Source organism: Mytilus californianus, unplaced genomic scaffold (genome assembly GCF_021869535.1).
Source record: "Mytilus californianus isolate M0D057914Y unplaced genomic scaffold, xbMytCali1.0.p SCAF_6, whole genome shotgun sequence".
In the NCBI taxonomy this organism is placed as follows: Eukaryota; Metazoa; Mollusca; class Bivalvia; order Mytilida; family Mytilidae; genus Mytilus; species Mytilus californianus.
In genome coordinates this window covers 117962906-117982502 of record NW_026262712.1, presented here as the reverse complement: position 1 = coordinate 117982502, position 19597 = coordinate 117962906, and the positions used below count along the sequence as shown (strand labels likewise).

At 31.5% G+C, this 19597-nt stretch overlaps 1 protein-coding gene across 34 annotated transcripts in view; it reads left to right on the top strand.

The window, feature by feature from the left end:
* LOC127704178 (kinesin-like protein KIF6) overlaps positions 1 to 19597 on the top strand; it is a 72539-nt gene that overhangs the window by 34535 nt on the left and 18407 nt on the right. For all 34 annotated transcript variants that reach the window (XM_052208073.1, XM_052208104.1, XM_052208103.1 and 31 more), the window contains exons 6-11: positions 6731 to 6919; positions 7607 to 7725; positions 8916 to 9033; positions 16031 to 16127; positions 17311 to 17431; positions 18536 to 18842. In XM_052208073.1, the coding sequence (XP_052064033.1) occupies positions 6731 to 6919; positions 7607 to 7725; positions 8916 to 9033; positions 16031 to 16127; positions 17311 to 17431; positions 18536 to 18842 (951 nt within the window). The remainder of the gene's footprint in view (positions 1 to 6730; positions 6920 to 7606; positions 7726 to 8915; positions 9034 to 16030; positions 16128 to 17310; positions 17432 to 18535; positions 18843 to 19597) is intronic.

Here is a 19597-nt window from a genome sequence, read left to right as displayed (position 1 = left end):
GTTAAGTTTTTGTGTTTTGGTCTGTTTTTCTTATACTGTATGCAATAGGTCTACTATATTTGGTGTATGGAATGATTGTAAGGTGTACATGTCTGGCTGGCAGGTGTCATCTGACCTTGACCTCATTTTCATGGTTCAGTGGTCAAAGTTAAGTTTTTGAGTTTTGGTCTTTTTTTCTAATACTATATGCAATAGTTCAACTATATTTGGTGTATGGAAATATTTTATGATCTATATGTCGTTCACACAGGTTTTATTTGACCTTGACCTCATTTTCAAGGTTTATTGCTCAGTGTTAAGTTTTTGTGTTTTGGTCTGTTTTTCTTAAACTATAAGCAATAGGTCAACTATATTTGTTGTATGGAAGAATTGTTAGCTGTACATGCCTGCCTAGCATGGTTCATCTGACCTTGACCTCATTTTCATGGTACATTGGTCAATGTTTAGTTTACTTGGTTAATGTTAAGTTTATGTGACAGTTGTAATAAAGCTTTATATTTAGGACTATCAACATAATATCAATGATTAGTAAAGAAGGCGAGACATTTCAGCGAGTGCACTCTTGTTGTGGTTTGGTCTATTTCTCAGATATAGGGCCAATATATTTGGTGTATGCAATGAATGTCAGGTTTTCATGTCTGTCTGCCAGGTTTCATCTGACCTTGACCTGATTTTCATGGTTCATCGGACAATTTTTAGTTTTTAGGCTTTGGTCTATTTCGCAGATATTATAAGCAATAGGTCAATTATATTTAGTGTATGGAATAATTGTGAGGTATACATGTCTGTTTGGCAGTTTCATATGATCTTGACCTCATTTTCATGGTTCATTGGTCAATGTTAAGTCTTTGTGACTCGTATTAAAACCTTCATATTATAGCTGACTATGCGGTATGGGTTTTGCTCATTGTTGAAGGTAGTACGGTGACCTATAGTTGTTGAGTTATGTGTCATTTGGTCTCTTGTGGAGAGTTGTCTCATTGGCAATTGTACCACAACTTCTTATTTTAATATTACAGACTTTCAACATAAATTCAATGATAAGTAAAACAGGCGAGACATTTCAGCGTGTGCACTCTTGTTTTAGAACATTTTTTCTGTATGGATAAACTTGACTTTTTTGTAAATATTTATCGAGTGGGATTATAATTCACTTTAAACCCATTACAGATTGCAACATAGGACTGTATTTCTTTTTTGTTGCTACTATAGAATGACAAATTTATCTTCATTAATAGTCTATGCATTTCTGTGCAGACTTCCTGACAAACAAAATCAATATTTAATATTATGATAAAATAATAAATTACAAAATTTGAAAATACTGGGTTCATTAAAATTCTCCAACGTCTAAGATAAACATTAAAAGTTAAATAAACCTAGGGATTATTTGACTAACCGGTCATTTATAAAATCATTAGACAGAAAAACATACATCTCTGTTTATATAAAGTTACACAAATCACACTTTGATGTCACTGGTTCACATCTATGTAGTTGTTATAGAAGATGTATATCATATACTCACCAGTTCACCCTAAGTAAAGTTGTTATAGAAGATGTATATCATATAATGTAAGTGAAAAAATACTGTTGAACTTGGTATTCAGTAAGTTTTTTTTTGTTTGGTGCAGGAGATTTGGGTAGATTTGTGATTTTAAAAAGGTATGCATTTCAGTTGACCAAGATTTCTCGACATCTGACAGACTTTTTTATGACTGGCTTGGGTCATGGGACCTAAAAAGAGTTAGTCAGACATCAGAGCAGAATCGGACTAGCTTTTCAAATAAACCATTAGGAGGTTAGTTTTTAGCTGAGTTTTACAAGATCAAACATAGCTACAAATAAGACATCAGCAATTTCTGTGGATGAGTTATTTTTTTAATTTGAATGAAAAATTATGTATACAAATTATTTAAAGTAAATCATATGTTTGTCTCTAGTACACACTGTATTGAAGAAAAAAACATGCATGGTGGGTTTTTAAACGCCCGCCCGTCAAATTTTTGACGGGACGTATTATGGTATACAAATGTCAGTCTGTTCGTCCGTCTGTCTGTCTGGCGTAAACATGTCGCACCGTAACTTGAGAATGACTTATCCAAATTTCATGAAACTTAACATAGTTGTTTCTTATGATGGTCAATCGATCTGTATACTTTTTGGTGAAAATAAGATTAAAACTTTTTGAGTGACGGGACTTAGTAACTAAAACAGGTGTGTGTTTTTTTTCACATGTCGCTCACGCAGGTTTTATGAACAATTTATGATTATTGCTTAAAACTTTACACACTTCTTAGTTATATTAATCTTAAGATCTGTATACTTTTTGGTGATGATTCAAAATTTTATTTTAGAGATATTGAGTATTTTGTTAAAAAAGGGGGAGGGGTTTTTCACATGTCCCGCCGTTTCTCAAAAACAGTTTATGATTATTGCTTAAAACTTTACACACTTCTTTGTTATATTAACCTTAAGATCTGTATACTTTTTGGTGATGATTCAAAATTTTATTTTTGAGTTATTGAGTATTTTGTAAAAAAAGGGGGAGGGGTTTTTCACATGTCGCGCCGTATCTCAAAAACAGTTTATGATTATTGCTTAAAACTTTACACACTTCTTAGTTATATTAACCTTAAGATCTGTATACTTTTTGGTGATGATTCAAAATTTTATTTTTGAGTTATTGAGTATTTTGTAAAAAAAGGGGGGAGGGGTTTTTCACATGTCACGCTGTATCTCAAAAACGATTTATGATTATTGCTTAAAATTTTACACACTTCTTAGCTATATTAATCTAAAGATCTGTATACTTTTTGGTTTTGATTCAAAATTTTATTTTTGAGTTATTGATTTTTTTTTTTTAAAGGGGGGTTTTCACATGTCGCGCCGTATCTCAAAAACGATTTATGATTATTCCTTAAAATTTTACACACTTCTTAGTTATATTAATTCTCAAGATCTGTATACTTTTTGGTTTTGATTCAAAATTTTATTTTAGAGATATTGAGTTTTTTGTAAAAAAAAAGCGGGGGTTTTCGCATGTCACACCGTATGTCAGGAACTATTTATGCTTATTGCATAAAAATTCACACACAAGACGACGGGCGTATCATGCGCTCATGGCGCAGCTGTTTATTTGTTTAACAAGAACTTTTTTATCATGTGTAGCATCTGTCATTTTCTGTCTGAACAGCTTTTCGATGGTTTTCTTTGCTGTCTTGGTCAACAATACACAAGATAACAACAATAAGAAATGCAAAAATTTTATTTAATTTTGTCATTTCACTGTTCTTTTTCAATTTTTCTTTTGTTCCATTCTTTTTATTTCTCTTGACTTCTGCTGGCTTCTGTAAAGAAAATGTTAACAAATTAGTCCTGTTGTTTAGTGAGTAAACTAGTGGAGATACATTGTGTAATTTAAATTTCATCAAATTACACAAGAAAATTTTATTTTAATCCAGTCTGGTTTCATAAAAATGTATATTGAAAAGCGACATCTAATCAGTGTGGCTGGATTCGGAAGGAATATTCATAGCTATTAGATATGCACGTACATCTGTGGAGTTTCAGGTGTATTATTATCATACGAGTCTGTAACGGTAGAGTTCACCAGTACTAAAATAAAACTGTACAGTACCATTTTCCAAACTGAGAATAGGACCTGTAACCTTTACTTGGTCTTACAAAAAATCAACTCTCTTAATGGTAATTGTATATTTTAACACAAATACATTTTTGTGATATAGATTGAGGCTATAAAAGGATAAATACCTTCACACAATCTGCTCCTCCAGAATGTTTTGAATCTAAGCTTATAAATTTTGGCTCTTCTAATTGTTTCTACAAAAGATAAAAAAAAAGTCAAAATATTAAATAAAATACAGTCAAGAAAAAATCACATTGTACTAGTCAGCTACAAAGGTCACAACATTAAAAAATGAAAGAAAATTCAAACAAGAAAACAAATGGCTTGATTTTAAATTATAAAATAAGACAATAAAAAAACAAATATATATGTATACATATCAGAAATTAACCAACTATAACTACTAAATTAAAGGCTCCGGACTAGGATTGACACATTAACAATTATCTATACTTACTAAAAATGTATCTGGCCTGGCCTGAAGGGCTAGCAAGTAATCACAGGCACTTGTCTCAGAAAAAAATGTGCGATTAATCATGAAAACTGTATAATGAATATATTGTCTTTCATGGTTACAAATATCTACCAGTAGAAAATGTCTGCAATATTTCACTATTTTATATTACTTTACTAACTAATACATTGTTGATGACGCTGAAAACAGCATACCTAATATATGCAGATATGCTATGTCTTGCTTTTGGACTCTGTCAATGCAAGACAAAAAGGAAAGAAATCAATGATTCAAGTTCAAATATATTGATTGATTGTTGGAATCTTAATGTCCAGTGACAAATATTTAATGCATGTTCCAGCCAAAGTTTAATTAAACAAGCTAAGGAATGGTTTGAATTTTTTTAAAACATGTAGGTAAAGATTTTTTAAAGTACTATTACATAGATTAAAATGTTAGGATTGCAAAGGAAGTTTCTGCTTGCCATGAAATATTTGAAAAACAAGATATCGAGTGGATTTAATGGTAAATGTATAACTAATGAAATTTTGAAAAATTCTTGTATGCTGAATGTTGGGCATGATATGTATATAAAATTATGAAACACTACTTTTTTCTTAAAAATTAATAAAATTTTCTCTCTAGCAAGAAGTTCTTATTGGAGAGAAAATTTATTTAACCCATATTCAAAGGAAGATGATTTAATAGCCCTTCAAACAACAGAGGTGTAACCCTTTTTACTAGTTTAGGAACATTTTTTTCCAAAGTATAATAGTTTAGAAAACTATTTAGAATCTCATAAGATTATCTGCCAAGAACATATAGGAATCAAAAAAGGATGTAGAACTATAGCGACCACATTTCTTAGTTTAAAAAATATTTAGTTGGGTTAGTTTTCATAATTATTTTCTAATCAATTTTGCAGAATTTGAAATTATTCCATATTTAAATAATTCCTTGTTTGAACTTGAATTGCAAATAAAACTTCATTATAGATGTACATATCTTTTAAAATTTCCAAAAATGGCCCCATCATGTTATATGTAAAAAGTTTGCAGAGAAGGGCCTCTATATTTTTTTTTACAGTGTCTTTTTTTTTTTAAGTTGATGAAGCTGAGACATATTAAAAGATTTAAGGCTTAAAAATGTAGAATCATGTCTTGTTTAAAAGTGTTATTGGGAGGATTTAATACTTTCCTTGTGTAATTGTCCAATTTTCAAAAGTAATAAATTGTTTATATATATCTGGGACTATTATACTATTAGTATAATAGTCCCAGTATATAACAAGTTAAATTTAATTTTCCCTTGCCCAGCCTGCATGGTCTTTATCACATGTCATGGCCAACAGATAATATCTGTATAGAACCCCTATTTTTGATTATTATTATACAAAATCATTTAAATGTATCCTAGAAAGTTTAATTATACCTTCATGCCTATTTATATGTTCAGTGGGTTTGTTTGTTTGTTTGTTTGTTTGTTTTTCTAACTTGGGGTACATGTATTTGTCACTTGGTATTTCACACTAAATATTTCATATAAAATTGCATTTCAAAAGATTATTTAGGGGACATTTCTGATTTGATTTTATGCAACTTGGTACCAACAGCAGAATAACTGTTTGTTTTATTTTCATTTTCTTCTATCTTGCTATATATTTATATTTCAACCAAATTAGATTGTAAAAAATAGTATATATGTTCACATCAGGAGAAAATAAAAACAACTGATGACAGAGCTATGACAAAACAAACAAATACTCTTTATATACAATTCAGCGTTTTTCAACACATTATTTGTAAAAAATACAACCATAAATGCCTCCAATAAACGTGTTTTTATATGAAATACATCATGTATATACATTTTTATAGCCCAAAAATGTAGGTGACGAAATCTTTTTGGCCATGTACTGAAGCAGCGTTTCCGCTTATAATAGAAGAAATCTCAATATTTTTTAAATACGTCGTTTACCTTTCTATAAGATCTATATTTCTGTCTCTTGTGACAGCTCCACGTAACGTTAGTTCTGGAACAGACCAGGTGATGTAATCATTGGATGCCATTGGCATTGTTTACGTTGTAAATACAGATGCAAACGTTTTACGTGATTGAAGCGTTCAAGTAACCACTTATGGAACCGAAGTGCCGCCACACGTGAAAAGTCGTGAATGATTCCTATTCACAGTGAGTGGTTTCATAATCAGATCTTTCTTGGATTCAATAACTGTTGTATATATTGTTAAATAAGAGAGAGTAAAGTAAAAATCCTTTTCATTATCAAAAGCCACAAAATCAAGTTGGATATTTATTGTTAAGTGATAAACAATTGGTAACTGAAACCCAATTGGAGTTATTGTGTTGAAAGACCTCATTTTGTCAGTTTTTTTTCTTTTTGGTAGTATAAACATAGGAGGTTTTAGGTGATACGGCTGCATATGGTCTGATATATATATATAACTGGTCAGTTTTACTGTCGGTAGGTGTCATAAAACTCAGGTTTCAGGTGCTGACTTTGATGAAATTTTGTGAAAAACTTGGCAAATGCCTGTAGATATATTCTTTAGTTCTTTCAAAAGTTGTATATTAATTTGTAGTAAATAAATTGTGCATTACCATTTCAGATCAAAACTTCATCTGGTAGATTTGGCTGGTTCAGAGAGAGTATCTAAGACTGGAGTTCAAGGTCATCAATTGAATGAGGCAAAATGTATCAACCTCTCTCTTCATTACCTAGAGACTGTTATTATAGCACTTCAGGGGGAAAGTGCCCCGCCCAGTAGACAAAGACCTGGTAGTGGAGGAGTCAAAAAGTAAGTATATGGGAATAGGGATGTCTTGTCTAGTAGACAAAGGTCAAGTAGTGGAGTAATTAAGACGAAGAAAGTATCAATTCAATATTATATTGGAAAGAGCACTATAAAGATGTGATCTTAGAATATTACACAAATTAAACTGTAAACTAATTGACACTTGGTATGATACATCCTCATATTAATGATAAATTGTATGTTCTATCACAGTACACTTAATCAAAATATTGTCTTAATCACTCAGTATTTTGGGAAAGATGAAGGTTTCAATAGGAAGACATTGTGTGGAAAGTGAAGTGGCCAGTTTATAGCCTCCAGTTTGTTAGTGAACAATTCATACATGTGAATGAATTTTCCTAATTATACATCTCAAAACAAAATTTGCAGTTGATACAATGTTACTGTTTTCAAAATCTTGAACAAATATAATGGTCAAGTAAAACAGAATTTGGTTATTATTTCTAAGTAGAACTATTATAAAAAAAATTCCCTTTATGGTGTTTTCATTTGTTACCAGATTCCATTAAAATTTGAATGAAAATTGACAAGTTTGCAACACACACAGTGTTTTCCTTAACCAACACTGACAAAGTATAAAATCTCAGTCTGTATCCTATATACACTCTTCTTAAAGACATGAACCCTAAGTATTACTATGACTTCTCATACTTTATCTTTTCATTTCAGATCTAGGTACAATTTACCAAACAGGCCAGCCACAGCAGAGGGAACAAGAATTGGAAATATCAGTAAACATGTCCCATACAGGAATTCTCTTCTTACTATGGTCCTCAGGGACAGTCTGGGTAGGTTTCTGGAAATATCAGTAAACATGTCCCATACAGGAATTCTCTCCTTACTATGGTCCTCAGGGACAGTCTGGGTAGGTTTCTGGAAATATCAGTAAACATGTCCCATTCAGGAATTCTCTTCTTACTATGGTCCTCAGGGACAGTCTGGTTAGGTTTCTGGAAATATCAGTAAACATGTCCCATACAGGAATTCTCTTCTAACTATGGTCCTCCGGGACAGTCTCGGTAGGTTTCTGGAAATATCAGTAAACATGTACCATACAGGAATTCTCTTCTTACTGTGGTCCTCCGGGACAGTCCGGGTAGGTTTCTGGAAATATCAGTAAACATATGTCCCATACAGGAATTCTCTTCTTACTATGGTCCTCAGGGACAGTCTGGGTAGGTTTCTGGAAATATCAGTAAACATATGTCCCATACAGGAATTCTCTTCTTACTATGGTCCTCAGGGACAGTCTGGGTAGGTTTCTGGAAATATCAGTAAACATGTCCCATACAGGAATTCTCTTCTTACTATGGTCCTCAGGGACAGTCTGGGTAGGTTTCTGGAAATATCAGTAAACATGTCCCATACAGGAATTTTCTTCTTACTATGGACCTCAGGGACAGTCTGGGTAGGTTTCTGGAAATATCAGTAAACATGTCCCATACAGGAATTCTCTTCTTACTATGGTCCTCAGGGACAGTCTGGGTAGGTTTCTGGAAATATCAGTAAACATGTCCCATACAGGAATTCTCTTCTTACTATGGTCCTCAGGGACAGTCTGGGTAGGTTTCTGGAAATATCAGTAAACATGTCCCATACATGAATTTTCTTTTTACTATGGTCCTCAGGGACAGTCTGGGTAGGTTTCTGGAAATATCAGTAAACATGTCCCATACACAAATTTTCTTCTTACTATGGTCCTCAGGGGTGTATAGGTATATATCCATCATCCATACAAATGAAATGGTTGAAATAACTAAATATTTAAACCACAGGTTTTCATCAAGGCTTAGAATTTACTAAAATATTTCAACCTAAAATATTTTTATCAAAGTATACATGTGTGAACAGAAATGAAAAAATGCCAAGATACAATTAGGACAGACTATTACTGGCCTTCCGTACATTAAGAGTCTGAATTCATTCTTTTTATTTTTATTTTTTACAAGAAAACTGTATCAGAATTCTATGATTTTAGGTGGAAATTGTATGACATCTATGATAGCTACCATTTCATTAGAATATAATAATCTTGGTGAATCCATTTCTACCTGTCGATTTGCTGGTCGTGTTGCATGTATAGCTAACAGTGTATCGTAAGTATCATTGTAGAGATAACAGTTCATACAAATAGTCATTCACAGAAGTACAAATAGTCATTCACAGAAGTACAAATAGTCATTCACAGAAGTACTAACAATATGTGATGCAGACAGTGTATGCATGATTAAAACTTTCACAGATAATTGAATCAATTATTATTAGTAATAGAAATGAAATGATTGTGTTCACGGACAAATCAACGTGTGAAGGGAATTAAAATGTTAAAGTATTATCTTCATGTAAGTTTTGTAGGAAAAACTTGAAAAATTATTGTGAAAATGTGAAACTAGCAAAATGGATAACAAAATACAAAACCATTAACTTACCTATAATTCAAAACATTAACTTTGGCACACAAAATCATTTCAAAGAAAACCACTGTACCTGTACATAATAATCTAAATAAAAATTGATTTGTTATTCATACTATAACAAATGATGATTTTCATCAGTTTTTTAACTGACTGCAGCGACGAATTTGGAATCAGGTATGGACATTGTAGGATATAGTATTTTATATCTGTGTTTATGTTTGTTTAGAGTTATCTCCAATTTAAAGACATTTTACCAGTGCTCAAATGTTTTAAACTTTCATTCAAACATTGACAGAAAAAAAAACCTCATTACTTCTCAGTTGGATTATATATGTTTCATTTTATGTGTAGGAATTCCAGGAAAGATAATTCAGCTTCTTATTTGTAGACTTTTATACCCCCGCTTTAAAAAAGGGGGGTATACTGTTTTACCTCTGTTTGTCCATCTGTCCGTCCGTCCATCCATCTGTTCGTCCGTCCCATGAATATTTTTCGTCGCATTTTTTCAGGAACTACATCATAAGGATTTCTGAAATTTGGTTTCAGGGTTTATATAAGTTAGCTATACCGTTTGATACGTTTTCAGATTCATCACTCAACAACAAATACATATTTGGGCTGGGGGTATCATCAGTGAGCAGTAGCTCACAGTTTCACTGGCCGTCTGATGGACATCAACTTTCTAACGTAAAACTTAAATACTTTCTGACATGTTTTATACCTTTAATATACTCAAAGTTTTGAAAGTCTGTTGACAGATGCGATCTAATTTGAATTCAACCTATGATTTTACCAAACATGCCTTGAAAAATTTAAATGGGGACCCTGTCACATCTGTAACATGTCTACAGACCAATTAAGCCTGTAACATTAAGTTATACACAAGGTCATCAAAACCTTTGAAAGATTGATATTTTTACACTAAATAGATTAGTTTTGAATGTAGATTAAAAAAATTACTTATTTAAAGGTTTTTACTGATTCTATGTATTGCAAGTATGAATTCTTGTGTCAAAATGGTGCAAAATTCATTGTCAAAAAGACCGTGAACATGATAAACATGAGATGATTGCAAAGTCACCAACCACATTGTTAACACTTTGTTAAATATTACTTCAAACATTTATGGCATTCAAATTACAAATGAATTTAATTGTGCATACAGAAATACATTGAAAGAATTCATGATGAAGTGTCCAGTTCAAATGTATGATAAAAAGAAAAATGACAGCCCATTCCTAATCTTGCAGTTATGGAGCTAGTGGCTTAAACAATGCTTAAGATAAATCTATCTTAACATAAGACTTAACCAGGGGAGATAACTCTTAATGTTTGTGCTACACTAATAGAAAAACTAGCCACTTTCCATCAATAAATATAAAACTATCAACTAGGGTTTTATTTATCACAGTATTTTATCAATTTGTTTAATGTAGCCTCAGACAGGTTGCACTTTCACTTGACAAAACGTAGTGTCAGTATTATATATCTTGTTTGCTGTTTAATATATATAGTAGCCTCATGGGTAGTTTGTCGAGCAAGTATATATGAATGAATGAATGGTTTATTATAGTGCAACCTGCATATATACAATAGATACATATTAGTACAATATTACATTACAGCCAGCCAGATAGGCTTACGATGCACTGACAAATTAAAACTCAAATTTTTGAAAAAATAGATAACAATTAGTTTTGGACGAATGTCTAAGTTATAAGAAAATACAACAGTTAACGTAAAATAGTTAGAGAATTTCTCTTCGGATACGATCACAGTCCAAGATAAAGATTGCTATACATTTGTTGTTGTTAGATAACAGTTCATTCAAGGCAGCATTTTGAGAAAGTTCCTTTATGCGTATATATAACTATGTATTATTTAGTTAATGCACACAATCTTCAATGTTTTATTGATAGAAAATGATGTTTCAATATTGTTTTGCTGCATTTCATAATAATGCTCTTACAAACTGAGAAAAATTGTCAATCATATTAACTATTGAGGCAAGCATTAGGAAAACTTTTGCCTTAGGACATAACAGTGTCTACTTAAATCCAAAAGATTAAAAAGTTGAATTATATATATCTATAAGTCATTGTATGGTCTTCTACAATAACCCATATCTTAGGGCTGTTTCAGAATTAAAAGCATTGAGGGGCATGAGAGGCCCCTTTTTAAAGACCCTAATCACTCATAATATAAAAATTGTATATAATTCTAAGGCAAATGCAACCTCCCACAATTGAGTGCTTTCCATCCCCCTTCCACAATCAATTTTTTAACAGTCCTTATGAAATGCAATAAAAGACCTCCAGTACAAAAAATAGAATCAGTTATTTGTTCTTTAGTGTATAATCATATCATTTCTAGATATTGGTGTTCACAGTATCATAAGCATGTTAAGCATTTCTTAGTATGAGTATTAACTAACAGTACAGTATGATTAAATAGTGAATGAAAATACTTTGTCCACATATTACAAGCATGTTATAAATGATATTGTTCACTATAGAAGCATGTTAAGCATCAGGCATATAACTAAAGTTACACTATGATTGGCTTTACAGTGGCAGAATATGGTAAGACATGCAGTGTTATAGCTTGTATAGCATGTAGCTTGCTTTAATTACTGGAGTATTGTGTACATTTGATGAACACTTTTTATGTGTAAACTTTGATTCCTTGTTTATAAATAGGACATTAGGATTTTTCTTTGACTTTGGCTTTTGCTAATTATCTTGAGTTGATCTCTATTGGTCCTTCTGACTACTTGGACACTTTTTTAGCTCACCTGGGCAAAACAATGAGCTTTTCTCATCACTTGGCGTCCGTCGTCCATCGTCTGTCATCTGTCGTCCGTTAACTTTTACTAAAATCTTCTCCTCTGAAACTACTGGGCCAAATTTAACCAAACTTGGCCACAATCATCAATAGGGTATCTAGTTTTAAAAATGTGTCCAATGACTCCACCTGCCAATCAAGATGGCAGACATGGCTAAAAATAGAACATCTGGGTAAAATGCAGTTTTTGGCTTATATCTCTGAAACTAAAGCATTTAGAGCAAATCTGACATGGGGGTAAAAATGTCCATCAAGTTAAGATCTATCTGCCCTTGAATTTTCAGACAAATCAGACAACCCGTTGTTGGGTTGCTGCCCCTGAATTGGTAATTTTAAGGAAATTTTGCAGTTTTTGGTTATTATCTTGAATATTATTATAGATAAAGATAAACTGTAAACAGCAATAATGTTCAGTAAAATCTACAAATAAGTCAACATGACCAAAATTGTCAATTGATCCCTTAAGGAGTTATTGCCCTTTATAGTCAATTTTTAACAATTTTTTGTAAATTTTTGTAATCTTTTACAAAATCTTCTACTCTGAAACAACTGAGACAAATTTAACCAAATTTGGCCACAATCATCATTAGGGTATATAGTTTGAAAAATTTGTCTGATGACCCCGCCTGCCAACCAACATGGCCAACATGGCTAAAACTAGAACATAGGGGTAAAATGCAGTTTTTGGCTTATATCTCTGAAACTAAAGCATTTAGAGCAAATCTGACATGGGTTAAAATGTTCTGTCTGCTCTGAAATTTTCCGACGAATTAGACAACCCATTGTTGGGTTGCTGCCCCTGAATCTTTATAGTCAATTTTTAGTCATTTTTTTTTATAAATTTTTGTAATCTTTTACAAAAATCTTCTTCGCTTAATCTACTGGGCCAAATAGAATTAAACTTAGCCACAATTTTCAATAGGGTATCTTGACTTAAAAATGTATCCGATGACCCTGCCATCCAACCAACATGGCCGCCATGGCTAAAATTAGAACATAGGGGTTAACTATAGAAGTCTAAGGGAAAATTGTAAAAAAATAATTTCAAATGGTCACAACTTGAAAACTAATTTAAATAATGATAAGGGATCTTCAGTAACTATTGTAAGACTACAATGGGATGACCTGCTTTTAATTTAACTACTGGGCCAAATTAAACCAAACTTGGCCTCAACCATTATTAGGATATCTTATACTATTTATTATGATTTTAACCTTATTTTACATGATTTCCAAAATACAGGTGAGCGACACAGGCTCTTGAGAGCCTCTAGTTTTTGGTTTTAAAGATCAGTCAAGAAGGCAATAAGTTTATATTTTTGAATACATTATGAATGCCATCATTTCTTTAAATCTTATATTAAACTAATTTTTTGCATCTTGCTTTTAACTTACTTTTTATGTTTTCATTCTGCACCTTATCAAAATTTACAAAGTCATGTATGTATCCTTGATTAAAATTTGGATAGTTATACTGTTTTACTTAACGTTATTGACCTAGAGTACACATCTTTCATCAAAACTACACAATTACATCTCGTAAAGTAATTTGCTATGAATGCAGTATTTTCTGACATTTATCTATGGTGTATGTTCTTTAGTTCTTAAAAATAATACAGTCAAACTTCACTAGCTCTTAACTCAATTACTCGTCAAAAACAGCTTTTATATCTCATTGATACATACGCTGTAACTACATTAAAATAAATAATTAATTACTTGTACACTTTGGTGTTTTAGCTACTGAGGTTTGACTGTATTGATAGAGTTTACTGTTATTTGTTTTATAATTTGTGCATGTTTTGGTCAGGAATATGGTGATAAAAAAAAAAAATGTTATATTGTTCAGGACACAACACTTTAGTAAAGGATTGAGATTTCTAAGAATTTCAATAAGTTGTAGTATGGGTTTACTGAAAAGGAAACTATGACTAAAATCAACATGAATATCATTTATGGAGATTGAAATGAGTACAGTGATAGAGATGAGTCAATGAAACACGCAGATGAGATCCCACTGTCTCCTGTCCTCTTTTGATAATGAGTAAAGCTATACCGTTCTTTGCATATATATGTATAGCAATATTGTTGTGTTGTAGTGACTTATCTTAATTAACTTTTTACTCTGACACTAAATATCTTAGCTGCATGGTAACAGAAAATTTTCTGAAACTATAGGTCTTGGATAATAAGGTAATAATCTTTGCTTTTTTTTTTTTTTTTCATCTGCTTATAGGTTTAGATTTCATAAGTAAAATTCACATTGGATAGATTACAACTTGAACTGTAAAACAATAAATTCACTGCACTTTTGGAATTTGACAAAAAGATTGTTTAGGTATTTAATAAGAAAATTATTGAAATTATTTAAACTGTATATTTTATTTCTTTTCAATCAATCAAATGTATAAGAATGCCATCAAAATGAAAGCAAAACGATCTAAGAGTACTCACAGTTACTGAAAGCTAGTTCAAAGCCAAATTTCAGCTAATAACCATGTTTTCCCAGAACTAAATAATTTTTTTTTTGGTTAAATTTTGTTATAAAGTTCTGTCTCATTGATATTTACCCTGCATCTTCAAATCCTGCAATTACTTGTACATGAGGACAGGCTTATTGTTCATACATTGTTTTCACTCTAACAGAAGAATATAGATTTATCCTGTTGAGTTGTTACCTCCTTTAAATGTACTTTGGTCCAGTTATTAGAAATATATCATTGTTAAACTCTTTTACTTATTGATTGAACAACTGTCAGTTTCTAAGAAGATGTGTGATTATAGGTTTTTACCAGAAAAGTCAGAATTGTGACAGACATCTTGTTTGTTAGAATGTCATCTCTGAAAAGTTTATTGAGATCTATTCAATAATACCATTTGCTCTGGCTCTTTCTGTTATTCAGTGTTAAATAAGTTACTTATTCGATAATCTTTGATCTTGTTGAAAAAATATATTGTGTTATTTTAAATTATTTCTAAAAGATTAGAGAAAGCATAAAAGATATGTTGAAGAATCATTTGATTCCATAACTAATTGATGCACAGTTATGATAAATAGGTAGGTTATTCTGGACTAAATGAGGGAAAAAATAGTTTGTCAGTTTTATTATATTATTACTTTTTCATTGTAGTCTTTGGGCACTTTTTTTATTTATTAACCCAATAGTCTTTATATTTTGTGTGTTCTTTACTACATATTAAGTAATTATTATCAAAATATAAACCAAGCTAAGTATTCTATATCATATTATATAAATTGACTCTGGCTATAACTATAACAAAATTTATTTTCATTTAACTCTTATCAAAATTTGTGACAAGTGAACCAACACCTTCTAACGGAAAAGCTGGTAGAGTAACCAAGATGGATACCGAAGTATGCTGCGGTTGTCTTAAAACCTCATGGAAATATAATATGTAGAGACATATTATATTCTTATCAAAATTTATAGAAATTTAAAAAGCATTGTAAAAAGCTTGTAGTATCATTAGCTTCTTTATTTTTCTTAAAAAAATATATAACAATAAATTTATTTCATGAATATTAAGAATAATTAGTTCTTAAAAACAAATATCAATTTGTGACAGTGCTGCATTTTTAATTATTAAAAAAATACAATTAATTTTTCTACATATACCTTTTTATAATAATTAGGATACCTCACTTCAGATTTAGTAGTTTATTATTTCACATTTTCTGTCAACTAAACAAGAGATCAAATTGTTTGATATTTTGACCAGTTCTTTGTAATAGTGGTGCTATATGTTTATTGTCTACTCATATAAAACAAATACTTGATTTTCTCACATTTCCTTTTTTTTTTTATTACAGGAGAAATGAACAGTTAGATGAAAAATCTTTGATTAAGAAGTTAAAGAAAAAAGTAGCTGAATTAGAAACAGAATTATCATGTCTGAAACTTGCCAAGGTAATCACTGATCACATGAGAAATGGTGGCTTTAACACAGAAATTTTGTTGACATTAATTTTTCACTGGTGCAATTTACAGAAAACTTAAGCACTTATAAAAAAATATTACTTGTGACAACTGCTTGTAACAGAAAAATTAGATAAGATATTCTTTCAATGGTAGAGTTTAAAGCTTAAATTTCTTCTTTTTTTTTAAAGAATGAAAAAAATTGCCATACTTAAAATGTTTGAAAATACCTGCTAGAATGGGAGATAACTCATGTAAAGTTCATCTGAAGAAACCTAATAAGTTTAAATCAATTCTGTTTTTCACATACAGCTGATGACGTGATGATGATACAGAGCTGATCTTAAGTTGTAGTATTACAAAATATATCATTATATAGTATAAGGTTTTATATTTTTACCAAAATTGAGTATTTCAACCTAGGTTATTGTGGATTCATTTATTTTCGTGGGTACTAATTTTTTTTGAATGAATGTTATTTTTAGTGGATATTTGATTTCGTGGTTATGCCAAAGTGCATACAAGTCTATAGAAAATTTATTCTGTGTTGAACATTTTAAATTCATGGTTTACCTATACCCACAAAATCAATAAAAAATTATGTTCTACGAATTAAAGTGAATCCACAGTTTTAATTATACCCCGCTTTAAAAAAGTGGGGGTATACTGTTTTACCTCTGTCTGTCCTTCCCTCAGTCATCCATCCATCCATCCATCCATCCGTCAGTCAGTCAGTCAGTCCGTCCCATGAATATTTTCTTCGCATTTTTCTCAGGAACTACTTGACAAGGATTTCTGAAATTTGGTTTCAGGGTTTATATAAGTAAATTACACCATGTGATGTGTTTTCAGATTCATCACTCAACAACTTCCTGTTAACCTAACACTTGTATTATTTTACACATGATAGCCAAGTTGTAAATTTTCGTCACATTTTTCTCAGGAACTACTTGACAAGGATTTCTGAAATTTGGTTTCAGGGTTTATATAAGTCAGCTATACTGTGTGATGTGTTTTCAGATTCATCACTCAACAACTTCCTGTGTTACTCAACAACTTCCTGTTTACCAAAATATTTCGGCAGGGGTATCATCAGTGAGCAGTAGCTCACAGTTTTACTTGTTATTTCCAGATTTGCAGTAAGTAATAGATGATAATTATTTTGTTATTTAAGGAGGTTGGTAATGCTGCTTTAGATAGTATGAATACAAAGTTAACAGACGAAGATAAAATCATGTGTGCTGAAATCATACAAGGTTATCTGGGAGGAAAAGTGCCTGACCCTATCACAGCAGGTATGTTACACACATCTCCTTCACTCAGCAGGTTTATATAAAGTTAAGATGTGGTATGATTGCCAATGATACAACTCTCCACCAGAGTGCAAACAAGCAATTATAGGTTACTGTACAGCCTTCAACAGTAAGAAAACCCCATACCATATAGTCAGCCCCAACATGAAAAATGTGAAACAATTAAAACAAGAAAACCAATGGCCTAATATTCACAAACAAAAAACCCATAGCTGTAAAAATATAAGGGCATACACTACAAGAACGGAACACATTCTGCTCCATCCCCACAGTAGGAGCAACAAACCCAGCAATCAATATAACATTAAGGAGATGTGTAGGATTGCCAATGAGACAATTATGTAGAGATATCCCCATAATTATATAAAGTTATCAGGGTAGAGGAGTGACAAGCTTACACGAGGGAGAACAGTGTCGTGTGCCAATCATCTCCAAACCTATTTGAGTTTGGGGTTTATATAGTGGTGAACTATTTAAGAACATTTCTTATTTGTGTGCATGTGGGAAGCTATATGTCAGAAACTTATTGATTATAAATGTTTAACTTTCAGATATTGCAATGAAATTTTATACAACCATAAATGATGGACATACTATGGTAGATGTTTGGTTGTCCATCCCTCTTGCTAAGCATGTCTTACAAAAACTCTATTTTTTCGATGCCAGGTCACAATTGATATACTATTGAATACTAGCTAGCTGTCCATCTGTTCAAAAATGTCTTCAATAAGATAAGCTTTACAATGTTAGTACACAATATCAAGTTGTATGAAAGCAAGCTATCTTTCAATTTTCAACGCCTTTTTTGATATGCCATTACAGAGTTCTTTTTTTTTCTATTCTATTTATATTATGCACAGAATTGATCTGGGGTTACTTTGGCAAGAATAGAAATACACAACTGCATGATATTTATAACTATCTACTAGTTTAAATATTTCATGAATTTATATACTATAAAAAGAAGAAGAAGTGGTATGATTGCTAATGAGACAACGCTACACCAATGTTTGTTTGAAAATTTCAGATTTAATATTTGGTAAATTGAAAATATTGAAACAATATTTGTTTGTCTTAAATTTGCAGGAATCACAAATCCACAAAAGTTCAGAGAATGTATGAAGTTACTTAGGGGTATGATAAGAGAAGGACAAAACTTAAATGAAGAATTTTCTAACAACAACAAAAGTATTGAATATAACAAAAATGATCAAAATTGGAGATCAACTGACAATCATTTAAACAAGAAAAATATTCGGATTATAACACATAACCAATCACAGACAAGGAGGAGAGCTTTTGAAGAGAAGAAAGTCCTGACATCTAATGAAGATCCAGAAGTGGATGTGTTGAAAGTCCATCCTGATACACGTATACAGCAAAATCAAGCCCAGTAAGATATTTAGTTGATAAAATATACAACTATTTATTAATTCAATTGTTATTTTTATGGCCCTGCCAACTTTGGTCAGGCCATAAAGTTCCTGCCATTGTGTCATTCCGTCATTCCACACCGACCAGTTATACAGACTTTTTTTTTCTAAATGCCTTTACATATTGAGCTGATTTTTAGTATGTGAGTCTATTATGATGAGTTACAGATCAAGTTTACGTTTGTTTTTGCTCCGCTGATTTTGCCGAAATTACAGGCTTTGGACTTCATGAAAATAACAGTTGTACAGACTTTTTTTCTAAACGCCTTCACATATTGAGCTGATTTTTAGTATGTGAGTCTGCTATGATGAGTTATAGATCAAGTTTAGGTTTGGTTCTGCTCCGCTGATTTTTGCCGAAATTACTGGCTTTGGTCTCAAAGTTTCCACTTTTTTTGCAAGTGGGGCCATTCGTATTGTTCTGACCCATCTAGTTTTTGTCGAGCCTGCAACTTTTGTGATCCAGGGGCAGCGGCGTTAGCTAACTTCTTAAAAGCTTTATATTTTAGAAGGTAGAAGACCTGGATGCTTCATACTTTGTATATAGATGCCTCATGTTACGAAATTTCCGTCAGTCACATGTCCAATGTACTTGACCTCATTTTCATGGTTCAGTGACTACTTGAAAAAAAAGTTAATATTTTTTGTAATATTACATTCTCTCTTATTAGAAGTAATAGGATAACTATATTTGGTATGTGCGTACCTTGCAAGG